Source organism: Topomyia yanbarensis, chromosome 2, assembly GCF_030247195.1.
Source record: "Topomyia yanbarensis strain Yona2022 chromosome 2, ASM3024719v1, whole genome shotgun sequence".
NCBI classification, from domain to species: Eukaryota; Metazoa; Arthropoda; class Insecta; order Diptera; family Culicidae; genus Topomyia; species Topomyia yanbarensis.
In genome coordinates this window covers 157,420,172-157,446,538 of record NC_080671.1, presented here as the reverse complement: position 1 = coordinate 157,446,538, position 26,367 = coordinate 157,420,172, and the positions used below count along the sequence as shown (strand labels likewise).

General features: G+C 40.4%; 1 protein-coding gene across 1 annotated transcript in view; it reads right to left on the bottom strand.

The window, feature by feature from the left end:
• Positions 1–26,367, bottom strand: part of LOC131681859 (uncharacterized) — a 75,568-nt gene that overhangs the window by 6,460 nt on the left and 42,741 nt on the right. The window contains exons 9-22 of the mRNA XM_058962923.1: positions 26,012–26,343; positions 25,745–25,955; positions 25,333–25,688; positions 23,280–25,272; positions 16,352–16,510; positions 15,913–16,296; positions 15,290–15,855; positions 14,401–15,228; positions 14,230–14,341; positions 13,671–14,174; positions 13,276–13,611; positions 13,050–13,218; positions 2,840–3,555; positions 2,645–2,786 (exon numbers count right to left, since the gene is read on the bottom strand). Of these exons, the coding sequence (XP_058818906.1) occupies positions 2,645–2,786; positions 2,840–3,555; positions 13,050–13,218; positions 13,276–13,611; positions 13,671–14,174; positions 14,230–14,341; positions 14,401–15,228; positions 15,290–15,855; positions 15,913–16,296; positions 16,352–16,510; positions 23,280–25,272; positions 25,333–25,688; positions 25,745–25,955; positions 26,012–26,343 (6,808 nt within the window). The remainder of the gene's footprint in view (positions 1–2,644; positions 2,787–2,839; positions 3,556–13,049; positions 13,219–13,275; positions 13,612–13,670; positions 14,175–14,229; positions 14,342–14,400; positions 15,229–15,289; positions 15,856–15,912; positions 16,297–16,351; positions 16,511–23,279; positions 25,273–25,332; positions 25,689–25,744; positions 25,956–26,011; positions 26,344–26,367) is intronic.

The following is a 26,367-nucleotide window of genomic DNA, read 5'->3' as shown; positions in this document are numbered from 1 at the left end:
AGATGACGGCTTAGTCTCTATTACAGATCTCAAAGCTGTCGATCTGCAAGGACCATTTCAAGATATCTTAGACAATTTGTCTGCTTGGGCTCTCCAGCTGGGTATCGAGTTCTCCACGGAGAAAACTTAGCTAGTCGTATTTTCAAGGAAGCGTGAACCAACGCAACTACAGCTTCAATTAACGGGTCAAACTATTGCTCGGGGCTTGGTTCGACTCTAAAGGATCCTGGAGATGTCGCATTAGGAGTCTGAAACAACTTTCTCCGTACAATAACCGGAACGGTGGGTGGTAAGTCTAGTTTACACTTGTATAACGATGGAGCTATTCAAACGTGATCCTGCTTGATACTGCTTCAGTTTACCTCGTAGAACTTGCTGCTATTCAGTATACCCTTGAGATTATTGATACCGATCATTACTTTATTATCTTGGATAGCCTCAGGTCAATAGAAGCTCTCCGTTCAATGAAACCTAGAAAGCACATTCCATATTTCTGAGGATAATCTGAGAGCGCCTGCGTGCTTTGTCTATAAGATCATACAAGATTACCTTAGTTTGGGTTTGCTTCATTCCACATAATGAAGAGACGGACTCTTTAGCTAAGGCGGGCGCTTTAGAAGGTGATATATACGAAAGACCAATCTGCTTTAACGAATTTTTCAATATCTCTCGTCAGAGGACGCTGGAAAGTTGGCAAACAGCTTGGAGCAATGAAGAGTTAGGACGGTGGCTACATTCTATCATCCCGAAGGTATCAACGAAAACTTGGTTCGGAGGAATGCATGTGGATCGGGATTTAATTCGTGTGATGTATCGGCTGATGTCCAATCCAATCTGGACGCTCATCTTCGACGTATTGGGTTCGCAAAAAGCGGTATCTGCACTTGTGGCAACAGTTATACAAAATCAGAGAAAATTGGGATATTGTTGCCTGGAAAAATTTCACCGCCGATGATCTCTCCGTCGGAGTGGCCGACAGCAAAATAGCTCTCAAAATGAAAATCGGTATCGAGAGAAATATGCCGCCTAAGAACATTCAGTACCAGCTAGCAGATACATAAGAACGAGTTGCGCCAAGAAGAATAAAAAAGTTGTAAATTGTTGCGGTCGGCATATCCATAACGGTTCGTGTCAGGTGACGATATTTGCGGCAGACCTGAGCAAATCACTTATACCGCGATGTTTGGATTGCAAACTAAACAAAGCAGCAATGAACATGAATGCTTAACAGACACCGGTGTCTGTTGACGATTCCTTCTCGATAACCGACATTTAGCCAATTTGAGAATATCGACCTACTGAATTAAGTCCAAAGAAAATGTGGAAAATTCAGAAGTTAAAATTACGCGCATACTGGAATATTTGCTGTATGAAAATTATATTGGTTATCACACCCTTAACCCACATGGCCAGCTATATGGATGGATACTATACTACACAGACTTGTGAATGTTATGAAACTAGCAACCATGAAAATTTCTATAAAAACTAATACCACGGTAGATTGCATAAGCTTTGCATTAGCTCTATATTTTCTCTCATCAAATCCTCATGTTCGCTTGGCTACACTTATTCATAGCTCGTTTGGTCACATAAAGCATAAAGCAAGTCTGTGTACCCATTTTTGAATAACTCAACATTATTTATCGTTGAGTATTATATCGACGCTGTTGTGCTATCTTATGACAAACGCCATTTTGGGGTAAACTGAGTTAGATATGCCACATTACTTGTTTGAAAAATCTCTACAAAGTGGCGTTTTCAGAATTTAGAAATTCTACTTGGTTACTTAGACATAGCTAGAAACATGATGAGAAATTGTGAGTTTTTTGTTTCAAATCACTATGTCTAAAGATTGGCTCAAGTTATATTGAAGTTTTAGACGGTTTTTTGTGTGAAAATGTCTGAGGAACACAATGGCATAAACATTTTCGAAAGAAAATTATACCAGTTGTGAGAAAAACAAAGTTTTAGTTTTGAACTGGAAATAAAAGATATTTGGCAACACTGTAATCAAGAATAACATTTTTTTCTAGATTCCCTGACTCATTTTGTTTAAAATGCATTTCACCGAATGTTTATAGACCATATGAACCCAAAGATATGAATAAAAGTTAAAAAGTGATGATTTCTTTCTATGGAAAATTTTCCATGCACGATTATGACACATCATACAAATTTTGTCATCAATACACGTCTATGACACGTGTGAGTGCGACTTTTGTTTACATTTATAGTAAAAACTCGCAATATAGTCAACCGATCTTCGTAATATTTGAGAGATTAATGCAGAATAGATAGAAGCATCAATTGTCTTCTTTGGATTGTTTATACCATTTATAAGTTTCAAGGTATTCAATCTCAAACTTTAAAAATCGTTTTTCTCGAAATGTGCTAAATGGCGCTTGTCATAAGATAGCACAACAGCGACGATATGTTAGGTGTGTATGTACAACATTTGATTGGTTTCAATGTATGAGTCGAACCTGGTAAAAAATAAAGGGCTTTCGTAAAGTCATTTCCGAATGAAAATGGTAAAGATGACAACAGAACAGTATGATCAAAAGGAAAAAAGAAAGCAAACAACTTTCCGAGACGGCCTAAAATATTATCCCAAATCAACTGATATTGCAATGATACTCACAGAATACTTCGTGGCCTACGTGCCAGCTTACAGACTCAGCATAATGAGCTAATTTAATAACCGAGGGTTCGATATTCTGAAGCATGCGCTGCCAATAGGATGTTATCACATCAGTTAACTTCTTCCACATTTCTTGCACATTCTGTAAAATAGGAAAATTAAGTAAAAGTTTATGAGATCGCCCATCTTACATACCTTTATAAACTGAAGATGTAAATCTTTGATAAACTTATCGTATCGAGCAACTGAACTCTCCAAAACCTCAGACAAGTACTTCATAGAGTCACCCTGAAGAATACGTCCAATAACGTCCACCACCTTCTGATACGATAATTTTATGGATTCCAGCAGCCACGTCAATGACTTCTTCAGCGCCTGTCCGGAGTCTCCCATGACCTGCCAAAACTCTGTGAGGATCTTAGGGAAGGAAGTTAATTTATTCTTGATGGCTAACTCGTCCAGCACGGTGATGGTAAAGTTGATCACTGATCGCACGTAGAAATCATCAGCAACATACGAAGCATTCAAGAATTGACGTAGATCCTCCAAATCATCCTGTATGACGTTCAATCCGGAAACGTCCTCTAGGAAACCTTCCACGAAAGGATGCGCTGAATCCCAAATCCCATTGACGGAATCTTTCGACTCCAGATAGATTTGTTTGACCCAAAATTCTAGCGATTCGGTAAACGAAGTGTGCAGTGATGTGAAATAATCCCGAACCAGATTGCGCAAGTCGGATCGTATCTCTGGGCGCCAGTGAAGTTTGCTGGTTACTAGTCGGGAATGGTTCATCTTCAGATAATAAGCCACGTCGACCTCACGTAATGTGTCGTAATCACGCCAAAAATCGAAGTATGCATTTCTCGAGTCCGGGATGATTCCATACATGTAGACGTTTTCCGAAGCATCTGAAAAATTGGATTCCGGTAAGATGGGTTTATTGAAAAGGTGAACTTAATGATTAGTATACTTTCAAAAAAGACTCTGATATGAATGAAGAGACTAGAGTGATGAACCATTATTGATCATATTAGGAAAAATGTGCGATTGACATAATGGACGTTAGGCATAAAATATCACACGGCTGTTATGACGCCGACTAGTGTCATGCAATGCGTGAATCGTTGCCACGAAAAACAGATCGCTGCGTCGGAAAAGGAACATAGAAGTTGTAAAACAATACGATGTAAGCATTTCTATAACAATACATGATGAATTATAAATGAATTAATAAAATATTTAGTTTTAAGCTCTATTATACTGCTGTCAAAAAGGGGCGGTTGTTCTGATGTTCTAGCTATCGCAACAAAAGTGCGGTGACGTACATCCATTTGTGTGGAGAATTTCGGATCAGAAACTGGGTGAACGGAACTCTGAGTTCCGTTTTACGACCGAAAGGAAAGCAGAATACTGCAAGCTTTTCCAAGAGGAAGAACGGCCGACGAAAAGAATCGTTCTGAGTATTGTGACAGGATTTCTCGCTCCAGCTAACTCTTGAAATTTTTTGAAATGGTTCATGATCTTTGTCAGACGGGCTGCTACTGGTATGATGTGCTCGATGATCTGTCTTTCAGGAAGTAGTTGGGGTAGACCAACGTTTTCGCAGACGTACCGGTGTTTAAGCTACCTTGAAGTTATTTCGGGAATGTGAGATAAGAGGAGGTCGAAGAAGTCCACCTTACATCTGGTGTTCGTACACCAACGTGCGGGGCAAGGTAATGTGTTCACTAGTGATGAGTTGAGCCTAAGTAGCACCGTTGAAGCATCTGTCAATTCCGCGTCAAAAACTCCTGGCAGAGCGGTTCTTGCGGTGAAATTGTCACGAACTGTCAAAGAGAATCACAACTTTCCGATCAGTAGAGTGGTGCTCTGGATCAATGCATAAGTAGTGTTGTCTTGGATTCGGTCAGATCAGCGCCTTGACTAATTTGACAGCTTGGCGATGGGTTCAGACGAGATTAAATGTAGCCGATATGGTAACCAAATGAGGTAAATGTCTAAAGATACACCCCAACAGCCCAAGAGTATGTGGGCAACAATTTTTGCACGGCAATTCTCAATAATGGCCGAAGAGAGAATTACCTCCAGCTAATACTACGGAGGAACTTCAGGTTCATTTGACGATGACAGCAGCACAGGCTATCGTGGACGCCAATCGCTTTTCTAAGTGGACAATACTGGTGAGGACGTGCGTAGTCCAGTTCGCGTCGAACTGTAGACGAAAGAGCAAAAGAGCGTTTCCGGATGGAGCGTGGCGTCGGGTTCTCTGGAGTTTCGACGACCCATGCTCGGTGCTCTGTTGCAGTCTACTCGACTAGTCTTCGGCGGTGGATCTAACTTTCTGCGGAGAGTTACCTGGCGGCGATTGCTCTCACGAAACCTTTGCCCGATGTTCATCACGCCATTTGCGCTGCAAGACGATCAAGATCTACATCATAACTCTATTTACTGTGTTCCGCATCTTTACCTAGCTTGTCATTCTGTAGGCTATATTATCCGGGTTGATGCTCGATCGTCCCGTTTGTTTTAAGAAGCTCGCTGCACGTCGCTTCAAACCTCGGACATTCGAAGACCACATACTTCGGTGTCTCCTCGACGTTCTCACTCTCCGGATGCAATGGTGATGCTGGTACCCGAACCGATGAAGATACTTCATGAAGCAGCCGTGGCCCGACAGGAGCTCTTTCAGGTGGAAGGTCATTTATCCGTGCTTTCTATTACCATTGAATCGACTCTCATCATCTTCCTCGCGTTTCCTGCGTTTCATTTATTGTAGCACTCCGTATCCTCTGCCAGGGTGATGCAGATGGGGATCATCTCGGCGATAACGCATACTGCCTCCGAAGATATTATTCTGTACCCAATCGTAACACCACCAGCCGGAACGTCCTGTTCGTCCTTTTCGGGGATCCGCTTAATTTTCAGCGCTGCACCCCAGGTTGGAACCCTTTCGATCACTTCTATTGTCTCCGTCACCGACACCTCCACTTCCCCAAGTATCTCGCTCATCACCGTTAGTGACACGTCGTCCGCTAAATGCCCAATTTTTACTTTCCCGGGCAACCATAGTGTTAAGACCCCTTCGTACATCCCGTTCCAAAGACTTGGACCGAGAATGGAGCCCTGGGGAACGCCCGACTTGCATTGACTTCTGCCCTTCGCTCGTCTCGTACAGCAGTACTCTACTCTGGAAGTAACTCTTCAGGATCTAGCTCATTCTTCTGTGCAGCGCTGCAGCATTGGCCTATACGAGGCTGGATGGCCCGGTGATTTCCCTGTCTTTGGTAGCAATACCAGCTTCTGTATCTTACACATTGCGGGGAAATTTACATAATCTAAAAATCTAAACATCCGGACATGTTCAGGATGCTACCTGAACATGTCCGGATATGCCAGCATCGCAGCTTTCAGCGCCATTTTTATTATCCCATCCGGACCGGGGGCTTTCTTTGATTTTAGTCGCATCGACGCTTCTTTGAGCTCGTCGTTAGCCGCTTGCCACTTGGCTGTGTTTGCTCCTTCTGCTTCGTAGTACGGTGTCGGCGATCAGGTAGTTGGATCGTGCTTTCGGAGAAGACCCTCAACGATTATATTTAGCTTACCCGGGCATATTTCAGCTGGTATCGACGGGCCCTCATCTTCGTCATGACGACTCAGTACGCGTTCCCCAGGGATTGGCGTCTACTTCTCAGCACAGCTACTTATGGAAAAATGGCTTGCTAGGTTTTTTATTGCGTCCCTCAGCTTCTCAAAACATCGCTTGCGCTCCACTCTCACTCTCAGATCTTGTTCTCTGAGCCCGCCTTCTAGCTCTAGCGTACTGAGCTACTCACTCAGTACTAGCGTACTGAGCTACTCATTTAACCAGTAAGCTGCACGCCATCTACTGCATGGCTCCAGTTTTCGTGGCATTGTTACGTCACAAGCAGCCACAATCCTTGTTAGATCAGCCGCATCAACGTACTTGATTCCGCTGTTCGCCGAAGTGACTCAACAAAGAGGTTTTTGTTAAAGACTCGTCTTCTACTTTAGCTTGCCGGTCGTCCTTCTCCGTGCTGTAGCAGGGTGCCATTCGCTAACGCGGTAGCGAGTCGCTGGTGGTCGCTATGGGGATACTTTTCGCATACTCTCCAGTCCATGTTCGCCGTCAGTAAAGGACTACAGAATGTGGCAGGATTTCTCTCGGTACCGATGTCCGTTTCGTGAACCAATGAGCTCCTAGTTTTGTCACGAGATCAGGAGCCATTTAGCTCCTAGCTTCGCCGCGATCTACTCCTTGTATTCCTCGGTGGTAGACCTCTACTTCACAATGAGCCAACCGGTAGGTGTCGAGGTGTCTCGCCAATTTTCACAGAAGGAAACATTCTCACAAGATAACTTTTGCAAATGAAACTTTGAGAATTCCATTTAAAATATTTGGCATATTTTTGTTAAACATATTCAATATTTTCACATTTCTCCAAAATATGTCGGTGGAGAGGTTTGTCCCCAAAACCCCCCCGCTACTACACCACTGGATCTAAGTTTTCCAACGATCCTGCCGCATCAGCATAGAATCATGCAGCTGATTGTTCAGCATTACCATGAGAAGAGCGGTCACGGTTATCGACAGGCGGTGAAGTACGAGCGGAAGCAGCTGTTTTACATTCCGTAACTTGACGCAGTAGTCCGGAAGGTGTCGTCGTCTTGCGTACAGTGTAAGATTCATAGAAGTTGGCCTCGAGTTCCACGAATGGCTCCACCAGTACAGCGCCTAGCACCGATTCTCCATCCCTTTAGCTAAATGGCTTATTTTGGCCCCTTTTGATGTTACTGAAGAACGCCGAACGGAGAAGAGATGAATCGCACTGTTAACCTGCTAGCCCGCGCAGTGCACCTGGAGATGGCTCATGAACTACTTAGCAGTTGTGCTTGATAGCGATTCAACCGGTGAATTGGTCGCCTAGGTTGGCCGATGGAGTTCTTGTCCGACAATGGGACGAACTTCCTAGTAGCCTGTAAGGAACTGATGGGAGTTATCCGAGAAATAGGAGAAGATTGTGCGGATCAGCTGAATAGTGCGAGAACAAAGTGAACGTTCAATTCCCCATTGGCTCTTCAAATGAGAGGAGTGTGGAAGCGTCTCGTTCGGTAGGTTAAGGGGTATCGTGTCGCATAATGATGGGAGACGGTTGACGGATAAAATTCTGCAGACGATAGTTGTTGAGGCGGAAGATTTGACCAACTCTCGTTCGTCAACGTACGTGTTTCAACAGTTTGACGAATCGGAGGCACTCACTTCAAACCACTTTTGCGGTGCTTTCCCCAAATAAGCCCAGCGTGAATCTTCTCCCACCTCAACCAGCGCTGCCGCCAAACAGCATAAGAAGTAAAGCAGAATAAAAACCCATTTTGAAAGTGAAGTATATAGTAAAGTAGTTTGGAGTAGAAAAGTAAGAATTCAGATAGCAAATTTGAGGTGTACCGGAAGACGAACGAAAAGCACATTGGTTTCCGGACAGAGACGCAAACAAGATTTAGTACATGTCATAAACGGTCGTTCGTTCGTGAAATAAAACAGTGAATTAAGACAACCAATGTGATTAGATACGCTGAGACAAACACTGGACAAGTACGAATGGTATATTTGAAATTGAGAATAGCGACAAACCAAAGTAAGTGAAACCATTGCACAGTGGTCCGAATTCACAATTTAGGAAGACAAAAATGTTTGTGGCTAAACCTTATGTTTTAGAGCTATGATGTCTTCAGGACAAATAATCAGTATTGATTAGGCCATCTCCAGATGTAGATGGTATTAGGGTGGCTCTTATTGTTAGGGTGCTTCAAAAATTATTTTCTGATTGTGAGAAGATAGAATATTACAGTCTTCAGCAACATTGTAGAGGAATTTACACCAAGCAACTTTGCCGAAGACGTCATAGTTGTATCTCCAAAGGTTTTTATTTTATAGCTATTTTAATTGAGCAACTTAGGGTGTTCCTAACATAAACAGTTTTTTTGCTCTAACTTTTTTTTTTTTATTTCTCATAAACGGTGTCTTCAGACAACTTGTAAAGCTTATGGAGATAATTTTTTTCATAAAAGAAGAATTCAGATATCACTTTCAGAACCGAAGTTATGAGTAATATTGTATAAAAAAAAAGTCCTTTTAAAATATTTATATCTAAAATTGGGGCAAACAAAAATAATTTCTTCTTCTTGCATTTCAAAGAGCATACTTTCAGGCATGTTTAAAAAAAAACTTGCGAGGGTAATATTTCTGATAAAAATTTAAATGAAGTTTGATTATTGTGATTTTACTACTGAAAAATGCCTCATGTAGAGTCAAAATTTCTCGAATGGGTCACCCAAATTAGGTGATATCGCAATTTCGATGGAGGATCCATTTTTTGGTAGTATATGGCATTGCAAAACCAAATCCAGATGGGTTCCGCGACAAAAATGTTTTTTTATAATTTTTTTTAAGCTGCGTACAAGGTAATCGATTTCCAAATACGCTATGCTCGTCCCCACATTTAATTTAGAATAATGTAAATGGCGGACCATCTTTTTTCTCGAAGGCATGTTGTTAAAAAGATTTATTCCATTTTTTATAGACAATAGTTTAAAAAATCTACAAAAAATCGGATTGAAAAAAAATACGAACAATCTGTGACAATTTTTTTTGCTGATTAGTTCGTTAAAATTTCATTAGGTCGCCCGTAGTAACATTTTAAAAATAAGCGGGCTAAAAACTTCAAATGTCAATATTTTCACAGACTAACACACATAAAACTGGAAAACAATTCTTCGCCCGCTTTTACGGTTATTTTTAGTTGGGACTGTGGTCCCATTTGAGATTATGGCACCACTTATATATCGTCGATGTTGTGCTATCTTATAACAAACGTCATTTTGGGGTAAACTTAGTTAGATATGCCATATAACTTGTCTAAAAAATCTCTACAAAGGTGCGTTTTCAGAATGTTAATATTCTGCTTGGTTACTGAGATATAGTGAGAAACGTGCTGAGAAATTTTTAAATTTTTGCTTCAAATGACTGTTTCTATGCATTGGCTCTAGTTATCTTGATGTATAAGATATTTTTATGTGTAAAACTATCTGAGAAACACAATGGCATAATCATTTTTGAAACAAAAATACACAATTTCTGAGAAAATTGCAGTTGAAGTTTTAAACCGAAAATGTAGCACTGTAACTAAAAATAAGTATTTATTCTAGATTACCTGGCCCATTTCCTTCAAAATGTACCTCATCGATTGTTTATAGACCAAATATAGTCAAAGATATGAATAAAAGTTAATAAATTAATGATTTTTTCCTATGGAAAATTTTCCATGCACGATTATGACACGCCATACAAATTTTGTCATCAATACACACCTCTGACATGTGTGAGTGCGACTTTTGTTTACATTTATAGTAAAAACAACATAGTCAACCGATCTTCGTAATATTTGAGATGTTAATGCAGAGTAGATAGATGCATCAATTGTCTTCTTTGAATTGTTTTTACCATTTATAAGTTTCAATATATTCAATCTCAAACATTAAAAATCATTTTTCTCAAAATGTGCTAAATGGCTCTTGTCATAAGATAGGACAACAGCGATGATATGCGCAAGTATACGGGGGATAGACCACAAAATTGTGCCTGAGCCTGAGGGATAACCCTTTTGTAAATTAATGGTTGGGACCGTGTATAAAAGGTGGAGCTAGTGTTCTAGCAAAATTCGCGGATCGATATTTTTTTAACGAATTTCCTCAAAGTGTTATGTCTGTTAACCTATGATATTATGGTAAAAGCCAATTTTTTTAGGTGCTATCTTGATTTGGTTTTGCAATACTACCAAAAAATTGGATCTTCCATCAAAAATGTGACAATTTGGGTGGCCCATTCGACAAATTTTGACTCTATATGAGGAATTTTCGGTAGTAAAATCACAATTTTCAAACTCCATTTAAATTTTTTTCCGAAATATCACCTTCGCAATTTTTTTTTTAAACATGCCTGAAAGTATGCTCTTTGAAATGCAAGAAGAAGAAATTATTTTTGTTTGCCCCAATTTTAGATATAAATATTTTAAAAGGACCTATTATTTATTCAATATTGCTCATAACTTCGGTTCTGAAAGTGATATCTGAATTCTTCTTTTATGAAAAAATTTATCTCGATAAGCTTTACAAGTTGTCCGAAGGCACCGTTTATGAGAAATAAAAAATAAAAAGAGCAAAAAAACTGTTTTTGTTAGGAACACCCTAAGTTGCTCAATTAAAATAGCTATAAAATAAAAACCTTTGGAGATACAACTATGACGTCTTCGGCAAAGTTGCTTGGTGTAAGTTCCTCAACAATGCTGCTGAAGACTGCAATATTCTATCTTTTCACAATCAGAAAATAATTTTTGAAGCACCCTAAAAATAAGAGCCACCCTAATACCATCTACATCTGGAGATGGCCTAATCAATACTGATTATTTGTCCTGAAGACATCATAGCTCTAAAACAATAGGTTTAGCCACAAACATTTTTGTCTTCCTAAATTGTGAATTCGGACCACTGTGCATTGCTAAAACGAAAATGTGTATACTAAGGAGGAAGGTGAAGAAGAAGCAATAAAGTAAAGAGAACAAACAATTGTAAGCAAGCCAAACAATTAATTATTTACAGTATAATAAAATATGATCGTTTAGTTTGATCTGCACAGTAAATAAAAAGGCAGATATTCAAAAAAAAAAAAAATTTCGCTTGCCTTCCGAACACTTAATGAAACTTATTCTTCGGTTATGATGGCGTCGAGTGATAAGAGCGTTGAATTATGGACTATTTAAATCTCGAAAAAATACGCTGGATGATTAACATTTTTTTTTGTCGTTGTTTTACCTTGAAGAAATCCTTGATGCCAAACGTTCATTATACCTAGCACACGTTATGCCTAAGGTATGTAGGTATACCTTATTCAACAAGAAAGTAATTCAGTGAAAGAGTGTGTATCAGAGCCTAAAATGCTCATACCTATTCAATGAACGACGAAATTCAGAGAATTCATCTTTGTCCTTTCCTTGCTTCTTTCGTCGATAAATGCATTAAAAAATAAAACAATAAAGGCGATGTCCCCTTCTCTCTCGATTCTACGAAAACGAGTAGCAGCAGCAGCGACTTTCGTTTTCCTATGAAAATCCGAAATTTCAATTTCGTTTTGATGCATGCTCAGTAATTTGCGATTCTCATTCATTAAATGAAATTAATGCAGTGTGCATCTAATAATGCAACTAGAACATAGTTAAAATGAGAAATATTCACACCGATCAGGCTTTCGTCTTACAATACCAACATTTGCTCGCAAATCTACAGAATCGAGCATCGACAAATACATATCATTGCTAGTGTATTTTCGTTTCCCCAGGAGTAAGATCAATATCGAAGTTACCAATATCATTCTGAATCTCAAAGCGAAAACGAGCGTGCGGAGAGAATAATGAAAACGCTCTGCTACATGCTTGCTTTGTCCTAGCCCGTTGACTCAATTTCGATTTCGCAAAAGTGCAAGTGGTATGGAAAGGAGCTTCGTTGTTTCGTCAGTTTCACCTGATTTTGGCAAATGAAAAAAATATTTTCCGACTCTGGTATGTATATGCAACCCTTTCGTGAATACTTAACAAAACATAACAATTGTTTGTTTGTTATGAAGTGGGGTAGGCGTAGCGTATTGGTAAATCGATTGCCGATTCCCGACCCCGCACATAGGGTTAGAAATTTTTCATAAGAGATTTTTCTAACCCGAAGAGGTGAATGACCTTAAGGTTAAAACCTCTATAATCAAAATATAAAAAAATTGTTATGAAGTGTTAATGTGCTTATTCAGCACTTGTAGCTTATTTTATCAATATCATTGACGAATAAAACAGAAACGTGTAGTACTTATTGGCTTCCTTGAGTAACATCTTTGCCAATTTCTTAGCCACTCCCCTGCATAAGATACATTTCACCAAGAAAGCGTGCCCCTCCCCCTTTCCAACCGGCTGAAACCTCTTATGGTTCTGGGCGAAGGATATTTAGCTGCCATCCAGCCTCGATCTAAATCCGTTGGATTATTCAGTGTTGCGCATCATGAATTGCGGCAAATTTAAACTTGATCGATGATTATCTTAGTTTTGGGCATGAAGAAATATATCATGTTGGAATAACTGAAAAAATTAATCAAACCATGCATCTAAAATCGAATATCAAAGCAAGGCCTTGTTCGAATTTTGGAAACCTGAAATGCCATTGCGAGATATTGCAACCTTTTCAATGACCAAAGAGACAGAATTAAGAGCATACACTTTAATCAAACTACAGGACTCGATATACAATTTTCTACTTCTAGTACTCGTTACAACAATGCAATAATACGTACCAGGCGTCATATTAATTTTCATCTGTACAAGTTTATCGTCAATGTCAATGAAAAAGAATCCTGCAGAATCAATGTCCGGACCATCCAGAAGACTTCCATTGATCATGTATAGCGGATAGCTACCGGACGCTTTTCCCCATAGACGATACTTACTATGTGATGTCATTTTCTGTAATTTATATAAACGTATTATATTGGTTGCATGTTGCGCTTTCTTCGAACCAACCTCCAAAATTAATTCCTTCTGTTTAACATCCACTTTACCAACAACGTAACCTTCCATACGTGATAGATATCCACGTTTGTAGTGAGAGTTGGAGTCGAGTTCATACAAACCCAGTCGAAGACCAACAGAGCCTCGTGAGGCCAAATCCAACTCGGACGCTTCGTGTAAACCTAATAAAGTGTACGAATAGTTTCGATAGCCTACCACTGACGTACGGTCCTGTGCATTAAACCCAATCGATACATGGTGATTGTTCGCTTTGGTGTACTCGATATCCAGGTTACCTTTAAGCAAATCACGATCATCTGAATAGTACACACCTTTGAGAGTGATGTCCTGAAATGGAAACAGCTTTTAGGTTACGGTTTTCAATATGTTGCAATATTTTCACGTACATGTTCAAACGTTGGATGTCCTAACAACACTAATACGGTTTGCTTCGTAGAATCGTTATTGGAATTATCAACCCATTTCACAGCACCTTTAACGGTACGTGGTTCAACAATGTCCTCATCGTTCGTTTTATTTGGTGAATACTGTAACGTAATATCCGAATCGAAAGTATTGTCTGTTACCGCATACCATCCTTCAGCCGAAAGGTTTCTTCGTGGATAGGAAATGTCCAATCTGAATTTCTGTGAAACATTTTCCGGCTTGGAGAGATTAGTCAAGTGGAAATCGTACGATATCCACCGTTTCGGCGACAACTGTAGCTTTGATTTCTGCTTTGTAGTATCGCCATCTTCGTCGAAATCGGCAGTAAGCACCACAGTGCGATTCGGATGGATCGCAGTTATGACGTACTCCCTTCCCGTGTCCCTGGTGGTTATTTTAAGTTCGCCGGTTATTTTGAACTTTTTCTGGTTGCGCAGTTCAAAAATTTCAGCGCGTTTTGTGTCCTGAAATTGTATAGTACTTTTTAAAAATTACAAAATTAGGTGCTCCAAAATATACCATTTTCTGGTAATTATCTCCCAATAATTTCATTGTGTGTACATAGTGGACACCGACGGGTTTGAAGTTGTTCTCTAGAGTAACGTCTACAGTTTCCTTATCGAAACCAGCTCTAAAATGAATTAAATTTCGGTTTACAGCTAGTTTTCCTAACGATAAATATCTACTTACCTCGACTCCTGCTTGGATGTGTATTGTCCACTGAGAATCTTCTGATTGTTGTAGTCTATCTCCGCATGACCTGTCGTTATCGCTGGTCTTTCCGCAAGGCCGTATTTTACCTCAGCATAATGCCTGGTTTGCAGTGGAATCTCCACCTTAATTGTTCCTTGCTGATCGCGATCGAGATTATTTGATTTATAGGTCGATTTTGAATCGAAAACAGCACTAGACTCAGGCCAAGTAGCTTTCAAATATCGAATCGATTCCAAAGGATTCTCGATAAACTCCAGTTGACCGTGCAACCAGGTAATGTTTAAGAAGGGAGTGGTACAATTAACATCACCTTTCATATTAGATAGATTGGTGAATACTACGTTCGCTTCAGCTACCTTGCGTGAGGCAGGAACTGATATGTTAGCGTTGACCAGATACATACTGTCAGCAAAATTGTACACGGCCATCGCACGAAAGGCATCCTCGAGATACCATGGACCACGTAACTTGGCAGAAACCTCGCGTTTATCACCATTTCGGAATATATCCAGAGTCGACTGGATACGTTCCGATCCTACGTCGGGTCCCCAGTCAAAACGAAGGAGCGTTCGAAGATCGTTGACATTGCTGAACTCTGAATGCCAGGCGTATCGTTTGCGGGATTGTTCCGTTTCGTAAAATGTTTCAAAGTTCAGTGTGCGAACAGGTTCCAAGAATGGAATATTACCGTTCATGCTCGCCGCAACAGTATGGATATCACCAACTGGACTAGGTAAACGAACTCTTAGAACTCCGGCAAGATCGGAGATTGAAATAAACGTTACTGAAGTATTCGCGCTAAAACTGAGACGAAAAACGTGTCGGTAAATTCATACTTTTTTTTTTATAAAATGCAAATACTAACATCCAAATATTGTTTAGGTTCAGATCACCACCGAACGTCATGTTATGATTGCCCTTGATATCCGGGCTAAGATAGCGAACACCAGTTTGGAAGTATCGTTCTTCGGAATCTTTTACTACTCGGTTATGTAACGTGAATTGCATATTTTGCAACATATGCCAATTCCACATACAGCTAGCGTCACCGGAAACAGATGGAATACTGTAGTTTGCAACTACGGTACCGGAAATTGGTTTAACATCAAACAACATGCTAATATCGGCATGTTCAATTCCATAGTGCTCCCAAGGTGACTTGAATTTGAAAATACCTTCCGCGAGTCCATTTTCCAACGGAGAAATTCCTATTTTCAAATCCACACTCGCTATATCTGCTTCCGATGATTTAACATCCAATCCAAAGTTCCAATCTCCCATAGACAATAGCTTCATAGTTCCATCAATGCTAGCGTGTTTTTCCCCACGTTCAATTTTCACTTTGAAATTGGTTACTGTGTCATCTACTAAGTATTCGTATGCTATCGAGCCTTCATCTCCCTCTCCAAGAGGTTTAATTACAAGTGCAATCTGTGAACAAATTTACATGGTTATTCTGAGAGGTTTTGCAATACGATATCTACTAACATTTTTTGGTATGTCTTTAACGATGGTGGCGTCTCCTTCTACATTGAAAACCTCATCGTTTCGATAAAGCTGTCCAGCCACAGAATACTCGTCATCATGTTTCTTCAACAGGCGACCATATATCGATAGGTTGCGATACTCCTGTATAGGAACACTCAATTCAATCGCAACCATTTCTCGATTCCGAGTCGCTTTAGCACGAATATGCTCCAGTACGCCTTCGGTATCATTGAATCGTAGCTCGAACTGTACCTTCGGGTAAGGCTGGCGAGTTATCACGAACTCCGTATCGATCATGTGTACTGGTAGGAAATTTGATTGGTACTTGCCCTTGCCGACCAAAAAGTGTGGCTCGGCCATCGACCAAGCTCCATCCAAACGGAACTGCAATCGGTTCACTTAAATTAGTGCACGAAAAAATACAACAAAAATCACTTACGTTATTGTACAATCCCCCATCATGTACTGCGAATCCCATATTCATCGTGTTATCGTAACCAGCCAGATCTTGCTTGTAGAACACTCGACAGCTGTAGTTAGGTATTATGGGAGCATGCACCCAAACAGTCAAAGCTGCATCAATGAATTGGTCTTCGCTCTAAAAGAAAACATTGCATAAAAAATTGGACGGTTCAATCCAATGTGCTTAGAGTTCTAAGGTAATTAGTCTTTGGCAGTAACTGGGTGAAGAGTGAGGTATGCGAGCAGCAGGTTCCGGGGAAGAAAAATGACATTCAATTAGCTAGAGATTACTGGGTAGGGAAAGTTATGAAAATTAGAGCCATAGTACTCAAGTGAGAGCAAGGATGTGAAGTAAACAGATCGGAAAACTAGAAGTGGCAGGGTCATTAGAACAGGCTTAATATCGTACGGGCTTAATTTTTGTCTTCTGCTAATGAGGGTCGAGCTTAGGCAGCATAACTAAGAATCGCCCGAGTTTACTAGCATATGTCCTGGTATAGAGAGACAAATTCATCTTTACCGTGACAACCGACTCACGACCTGTCGGTTGTCACGGTCGTTAAAATGTAAAAAAAGATGTATATATATATATATATATATATATATATATATATATATATATATATATATATATATATATATATATATATATATATATATATATATATATATATATATATATATATATATATATATATATATATATATATATATATATATATATATATATATATATATATATATATATATATATATATATATATATATATATATATATATATATATATATATATATATATATATATATATATATATATATATATATATATATATATATATATATATATATATATATATATATATATATATATATTATAATAAACAATGTTGTTAGCTGTCGTTTCTAAAGGCAACATGGCTGATCGGCATTTTTGAGGATCGTATCACTTGAGAATAAAAAACATTTATAATCTAACTAACAAAAAAGCTGATCGTTTCAGATGATCCTCATATACAATACTATAAATTTTCGCATTTGTTATGTTCGAAAAGTACTTTCATGCGCATTTTATTTAATTGTGCAACTTCTCGCTGTTGGGATGCACAAAAGTTAGTAAACTCCGTGGGAACAAGACCAAAAACGCTTTTATCAGTTGTGGAACTGATCAGAAACTATGTTACATAGTGGACGTAGCCTCACTTTTTTTTCTTTCTGAGCAACAAGGCGAACACACACACGCATGTACGCACACACATTGTTCAACTATTGTGGCAGTCGTCGATAGAAACGAAGTGCGACGTTGCAATTATTGCAGAGCCGTATCATGTTCCTCCCGATAACGATAAGATAAGGCTTCATGATCGCAAGGGTCAACGGCCTATTCGTATGTAGCTGTTATGCTCCCCACGGTGAACACTAGAGCAGTACAATCGGATACTGGAGGTACTAATCGACTCGTTAGTCGGACGAACGCCGGTTGTTAAGGAGGAGATTTTAACGCTTTGGCCGTGGAGTGGGCCAGCAGGCTGACCAACGCTAGAAGTTACTGCTTGTTGGAAGTCCTGGCGAAGCTGGGTAACGAAGGTTCCGCTAGCACATTCCGTAAATGCAAATTCCCAAATGGGAAAATTTTGGACCATACCAATTTTTTTGTGCATGAGGACACAATACCTTACATAAAGTATTGTTTTAGTGTTTCGGATTCTCCTCGTCAGTAGCTAGTACCAACTGGGTGTCTAGTTAGACGATGTATCTAAACTAGTACCCAAATTAGCACTAGTTAGACACTAAAATCCAAAAAGTCACACGTCTTACGTGAACACTAAACAACTGACTTATACCGAGTGATGTCTCCGTAAAGTTGGTTAAGAATCCATCATCGACATAACATTCTGCACTTCGTCAGTGATGGATGACATGAATTAGCGGTTTAGTGAGCAGTACACACAAAACGACCACCTATCAATTCACTACATCACTGATCGACGGAATTGCACTGTAACACGAAGAGTAAGAACTAGCGAGCTGAAGTGGAAAATGAAGCATTTCAACAAGGACCTCTTTGTGGCAATAGTTCGTGCTGGCAGTCTCGCTCCAATTCGGAATGCCGATGAGCTATCGGATACATTAGCGAGGGTGCAACAATGCTGAGGAAAATGGTACCGAGAAACTGCCGGCGTCCGGCGTATCGGTGGAATGAAAAACTAAACATCCTCCATGCTACTTTCCTCAAAGCCAGAAGATGCGTTCAGAGAGCAAGATTTGATGCAATCAAAAAAGAGTGTAATGTTACATTCCCGGTGGCTATGGCTGCTTTTGAAAGCGAGATAGCAAGCCCACTTGTTATAAGGAGCTGTAGGCACTAACCTAGGGTAGCGCTTACTGTGTCGTGATGGCCATGATCAAGTGTCGAACGATGCCAGCTGACAAACTGAAAATTATTGTGGAGGGTCTCCTTCCGAAGCACAACCCAACCGCCCGGCTGTTTACACCGTACGTTGATGCAAACGCTAGAAATGCTTGTGACAATCGAGTGTTCAACGACGAACTCCTTACCTATAGGGGCAAAAGGGCTGCAAGCGAAGAAAGCTCCCGGCCCGGACGTTGGTGCTTGTATTTGTATTTGTCTTATTTACACCAATAGGCATTTCAAAGCCCCAATGGTGTCTTAATTGTAAACTTATTACTAACAGTCAAATAGTTACAAAAAGTATTTAATAATAATAACAACGAACTCAAAAAAACAATGATACAACAGATAATGAAGAAATCCGTCGAAGTAGTAGGATCCATTGAAGGTTCTGGAAAGTCGAAAACGCTGAGTTTGGCGATACATATTATAGTCGAAGACAGAAGCGACCCGGTTGAAAATTCTTTGTAGGCCAGTAATGGCTTCATGCATACTATAATTAGTGCGCCGAAATGGTAATCGGAGAATAAGGTAGTTACGCGTTGTTCGAGGTGCGACATTTATGTTAATCTGTTCCAAAATGGCTGGGCAATCCAGATGACCTCGCAAAGCATCAGCAGCAAACAAAGCCCTTGACGTATTCCTTCGAACAAGCAGGGGTTCCAAACGAATCAGCTGGCACCCGCTTTCATAACTGGGTAGACAAACAGAATCTCTCCACGGTAGTCCACGAAACGCAAAACGTAAAAAGCGTCATTGCACGGACTAAATCCTCTCAACACCGTTATTATAGTTTGTGTTCCAAACTTCACAGCAATACTCCAGAATTGTCCGCGACAAAGAGCAGTACAGCGATTTAAGTCAATAAATATCCGCAAAATTTTTGGCTCTCCTGAAGACGCATCCTAGCATTCGGGATGCTTCGTTAACTGTATAGGAGACGTGCTGTTTAAACGTAAGTGGCGAATCTAATATCACTCCTAAATCCTTCACGTGACTAACGCCTTCAATTTCTGTATCCAGTAGACGGTAGTTGACATGAATAGAGTTTTTTTTTCGTTAGAATGAGATCACCAAGCACTTCTTCGGATTTACACACATGCGGTTCGTGCTACAGCAATCAGCGAATATTTCAAACTTGTTGGAGTAATCTGCAATTTTCAGTAGAGCGGTTGAGTAGAAACATTTTGAGATCGTCTGCGAAGGACAGGTGTGAAGTTTTCAGAACTAGATGAAGGTCGTTGAAGTAAAGCAAAAACATCAACGGTCCCAAGTGACTTCCCTGGGGTACTCCTAATGATGAAATAAATGTGGGTGCCAGACAATCTCCTATAACAACCACAATTTCTCGATCTGTAGGATAGAATAGAAACAGTTGCAGCAAACTAACGTTGCTGCAAAATCGCTCCATTTTAGCGATTGTTATATCATGGTTCACTTTGTCGAAAGCGGCAGACAGGTCTGTGTAAATACCATCGGTTCAAGCGTTCCATACATTGGCATAGCAGGTTAGTCGCAGTCGAACGCCCAGACGTGAAGCCATGTTGATGTGCATAAAAAGCAAGTTGAGCGTCCTTCTAATGAATAACTAGTGATTCATACACTTCTAATGTTTTTACATGTTGATTGTTGATTATTGAAGATATATTTTGCATTGAGTTTAGTATTCTATATTATGACGTATTTATTTACTAATGGGTGTTCTATAGATACTGTGAATCCATAGATTCTACAGTATAAAAGTATATAAAAACTAAAAACCCGAAAAGTCCGGATTGTTATACTTCACTTACATATACTAAATAACATGGCCAATCTAATCATGCTGAGTTTTGGTTCACAACGTTTCACAATTTTGTAATCAAAAAGAGCATTTTTTAGAGAAAAATCGATTTATATCCCGAAGCACATGTCATACATCATTGGAGTCTTGAAAAAGGTTATGTGTTTTGACGATATCTAAACTTGATATCTAAACTGTCTAGATACTTTTTAGAACATATCAATGTTGTAGAAGAGAAAGTAAAAACACTGATTTTAAAGTGCAACGTACATATCTCTTAAGGAAAAATATATAGATGGTGGATATGTTCATCAAAGTTTTTCAAAACAAATTGCTCTACAAGATTCCGCGCAAAAATATTTTTTTTGTAGTGACAGTTGCACCTTAAAAAAAATTTAAGCTGCCTGTCCTAAAAGATGTTGGATGTACTCCTACGAAACTTTCCTGAAGGCATCAAAGCATGAAAACATCTGTGGAACTCAGGAAAGACTTTTGATCGTCTTTTTTCAATTTCGCTCTACTGTGCGGCGGGAGTACGTCAGGGCTCCATACTTGGCCCAACGCTCTGGAATATGATGTACAACGAAGTGTTCGCACTGGAACTGCCTGGGGGAGTTGAGATCGTCGGCTTTGCAAGTAACGTCCTGACGATAACCTGCGAAACTCTTGAGGAGGTTGACGGTAGAGACAACAGGTACCGTGAATGGCTGACGTCAAACTGCAGCAGGCTCACCACAAGACGGAGATAGTGCAGGTCAGCAACCGAAAACAAATCCAGCGTGTCGTGATCAGCGTCAGCGGACACTCAATCCCATCGATGCGTGTGCTGAGAGACCTGGGTGTGATAGTCGACGATCGGTTAAATTACAGCAGCCATGTCGACTATAAATGTGAGAAGGCTGCGAGGACAACCAACGTATTCATGGATCATGCCGAACATCGGAGGAACAAGATGCAGCACGAGACGTCTCCTGGTGGATGTCTCATCCCCAATACTGAGGTATGGCGTACTGGCCTGGGCTGCTGCATTGAACTCAAAGCAGAACCGGTAATGAAAGATATGCCTAAGCAGCGTCGGGAAAAAATAAACGAAAAGAATTAATCGTCGAGATAAAGGAAGGAAGGTTGTACGCTGAGCTCCATCGAAAAGTGAGAGATGATTCGATATGATCTGTCCAGAAAATGTGGTGAGAAGAGACACTTCGTAAGAGATCGCACGAAGCAACCGATGTGCATGTCTGGACAAAGGAGGGTGGGAAAGACCACATGACGTGAGGCTTAATATGCCCAGCGTACAAAAAGGCGATGAAATGCCAGAAGTGATGGAGAGGACCCAGTTGAACCTCAATCATTGCGACACTTCACAGCAATTGTGAAAGTCTACAACAGAAACACAATGCGATGTTACAATTATTGCGGAGCTGTATCGAATCCCTATCGACAACGGTAATTGGGCGGCGGATAAAATAGGAATGGCTGCCATTCATGTGAAGGGGCAAATACCCCATAAAGAAAATGATCTCAAACTTTAGGGTTTAAAAGTGAAGAATGCGCACAGATCAGATGGAATCCCCAACATCCAATCGAGAGCGGCAATCCAGACACTCCCGGATATGTTCAGAAAAGAGTTTCAAAAGCTTCTAGACGAGGGCCACCTCCCTGCCAAATGGAAGATATAGACGTTAAGGCTAGTGCCTAAATCAGACCAATATGACTGCTAAATACTGTTGGAGAGAATTGTCCTTAACAGGCTGACAATATTTACGGATAGCGTAAAGCGATAATGGGTTGTCGAAAAACCAGTTCGGATATCGGAAGGGTAAGTCTACGGTGGACGCCACTCGGAGCATGATCGAGAGAGCCGATATGGCGCAAAAACAGCAAAGAAGAGGAAATCACCGTGCCGTGATAACGTCAAAAACGCGTTCAACACCGCAAGCTGGGAAGCCATTGCGGAATCACTACACAAAATGAGGGTCTCTAGCTACCTCTGTAGAAATCTAAGGAGTTATTTCCAGAACCGGGCCCTGATCTATGAGACAAACAGGGCAAAAAATCGATTAGAATTACGGCGAGAGTCCAGCAAGGCTCTATCTTGGGTCCAACGGTTTGGAACGGGATGTGTAACGGCGTGCTGACGCTTAAGCTGCCTAGGGGCGTTGAGATCGTCGAGTTCGCGGACGACATTGTAATAAGGGTACCTACTGGGAGAGATGCCGGAAGAGGTAGAAATGTTGGCGATGGAGGCGACCGATAGGATCGGAAACTGCATGCAATGAGTGAAGTTGCAGATAGCCCATCACAAACAGCGGGGCGTAATGATAGATGACCGACCGAACTTCAACACCCATGTCGACTAAACTTACGAGAAGGCGGCCAATGCTATAAACACTTTAGCCAGAATCATGCCGAACTAATCCGGGCCATGCAGTAGCAAGAGGCGTCTTCTATCTAGCATATCATGTTAATGACAATTTGTTTAATTATAAGTTATGTACAATGAAATTTATCATTTGGATATTTGTAATCTGTTAGTACAAAAGATGAGGCGATTTATGCCTTCGAGAGAGCGAGATCGACAGTGGCTCAGCTCCAATAGGCTTTTCTCAGTTCCTAAAATAAACAGAATGAAAGATACAAATGAAACGATTTCCCAGCAAGCCATACCTTACAAGTATGCAAACAACAAACTATGAAGCAAATAAACCTACCTCGAACATGAGAGCTATCGATCCTTCCGTAGTCATTGTTTTGGCTGTCAAATTTCCACGGTACCCGTGCTCCTCGACGTCCAAAACGCCATGAAGACTAACTTTTTTCAAGTTCTCCAGTGGAGTCATCAGATTAACGATAGCGTGATGTGTTTTCGCATCTGATTCATCAACTGACACGTTGTAGAAAATATGGAAACCTGTGTTTACCCACTCGTCCATATTATGCACAAGAACATTGAAACCAACCACGAACTTATTCGTAGGATATGGTATTCTCAGCTCAAATTCTGATTGTACTTCCTTCATAGCCGGGAATGGAGTTTTTATCTTCAATGCATTCTTCATGTTCATCAAATCCTCCAACCAGAAACGATCCCAAACATCAACATATCCTTGTGGCAGCTTCAGCTTTCCTGTTACGTAATACTTAGATTTGTATTCCTCAAGATCCAGTATTCCGGTGATTGTTGGCCATACTATTGTATCTAATTCAACCTTTCCTATCAAATTCAACAAATCCTCCTCTTCTTCGTCATCGTCGTCTTCATCTTCCTCTTCATTGTCAGACGCTCGACTATCAGGGGACTCTTCAAGGAACTCATTCAGCAATTCGGATGCCTTTTGCACTCCAAGTTGACGCAGTAATTGTGGTTTTGGTTCAGATACAGCTTTAATGCCTAACTTGTACTGTGAAAATTTCCCGCTGAATTCTAAGTTAATATACTCGCTTTTTTCTGTGTTAGTTATCAATTTCAGTATAAGTCCGTTCTCTTCGAATTTCGGTAGTGGCGTGAAAACCTTATAGGAGTATTCAAAGTCTTTCAAATGCACATTTCGCCAAACTCCCACAAATCCTATTATCAAATTGTTGAGTCCTGCCCGGAAGTCGACGTTATCTTGTTTAAACTTCCCACGCAGAATGACCTTCTCCAGATCCTTCAGCGGTGTGGCCAAATAAAATTTGATGTCAAAATCGTGAGCAGATACTATGGCAAACAGCACTTCAATTCCCAGGGCACTTTTTGGAGTTAACACCTCCGCCACAGCATGCCGTTCTTTTTCGCTGATGCCAAAACGACCCCGTATGTTACGGAATTTTTCGTTGGACGACGTTATGTTCACAGTCAGCATGTTATCGACGAAATTGCGAACATGACCTTTCAACACCAGATCATATTTGTCATCTTCCAGTTGCAGATCGGCGGCACCTCGAAGTTCACGGCTTTCACTCAGTGAGAATTTCGTCGATAAAGCACCTGTTTTGTAGCCCTCAAATGGACTTACACAAGCTAACGTACCGGAAATATTGCGGTATATTTCGTCATGATCATATTGCCATCCTGACCAAACGGAAAACACTTGTGGTGGTTCGTCGGTTACAGTATGGTTCAGGGTGATAACAGTATCAACTCGTTTGCTGTCATATATGTGTTTTAGATGAATCTTCACAGTTGGTACATGTTCAATCGAACTATGAAGCTTTGTTTTCAGTTCGCAATTGAAAATAGTATCGTCGGAAATATACACTCCCATCACTTCCAACCCGAGGGTTTGATTTTCGGCCCAGTTTGCCGAAATGTTACTTCGCAAGAGATTATCTTTGAAGTAAAATCCGCCATTAAGAGCGTTGTAGCGCCATCCCTCGAACGGTGTTATTAGTTTAAACAATAGCCACATGTTACGAAGAATCTCTTCATCTGATCCTGCATCTAGCTTAAGTTCAATTGCTTCCGTTGTGTTCCATGATATTCTAGCATTGGCCAGGTATTTAGGGTCGTCTGCTTTCAGATCGAAAACACCACTCACCGTTCGGTTGGGATAGGATACAATGAACTGTCCGTTGTATAAACGGTACCTAGGCGTGTTCAGTTCTCCAGATATTACCAGCTTCTGAGTAGGATCACGGTTAGCGTCCCATTTAATATCTATTCCTACTTCTCTTTTCAGTTCCGTTGAATAACCTTTCAAAGTCACACTGATGTCTCGAAGTCTAGTATAAACAACAGTTAGCTACGTAGAAGAATTTAGTAAAAAAAATGGACGAACTTACTTGTCAATGTGTAGTTCCAATATTAACTCCTTAATAGGAGCAGTTTTCATTGCAGCTGAAAACCAGTACAAGCTTTCTCGCCATTGGAATCCAGCGTAGGAGTTGGTTATATCTTTGGACTCACTGACGTGTCTTATTGTTAGACCGTAAGGTTGTTTGGCATATTCGGCGTGCATCTCGAATTTGTACTCGATTTCATCGCGCACATATTTAACGTCAGCGGTTATATCGCCAAACGAAGGACTTTTAGCTTCCAGTTTGGCATGATGGTAGGATTTAATGAAAGAACTACGATCCTGATACCAACCGTTAACAGCGATGGAATGACCCGAAAACCAGACTCCGTTTAAGTCAAACTGAAATAATATGATTTAATTTATATCCATGCTCTGATAAGTTCAATTTCTCTTACGTAATATTCTTTTCGGGCCTTTTCTTTCACTTTTAAGTTGACAGTCCAAGAGTCGAACCCTGGCACGGTTATATTGGCAGCTGTATCGATGGCAAATAACACTGCGCGCGGCATGTAAACTGAGAAAACTGCCGTCACATCTTTGTCTTTGGCGTACCGAAGCAATAATAGTACGTTGTGTTCGGTTCCTTTGTTCGAGTTGTGCTCGTGTCTGTGAAAATATAAATTAAATTTTAAGTAACCTGAATTTCAATATTCAAAACATACTTGATCATCGCTTTCAGATTCATGTGCGAACGAGGTCTCGTTAACTCAACGGAGGCAGTTGTCCTTCCCACTTCTGCGACGTTGAACCGTGCGAAAATTAACTGTAGTGTAGTCGTAAAGTATGGATCCTTCAAATCAGCCGCATTGTTGTACTCCAACTTGCACTCAACGTGGCCCATTGCAGAAAGGAATTTTAACGTAGAAGTAAAGTCGAAATTTGGATAGGCCGTCGAACGCAATTCGAAAGAACCGTGATATTCTGTCCGTCCACGGTTACTTCTGTCAGCGAACGTCCCGCCAAGAGTGAGACGTTCTGGTTCTCCGTTAATAAACTGAAAATAGAAATATGTTTCGAC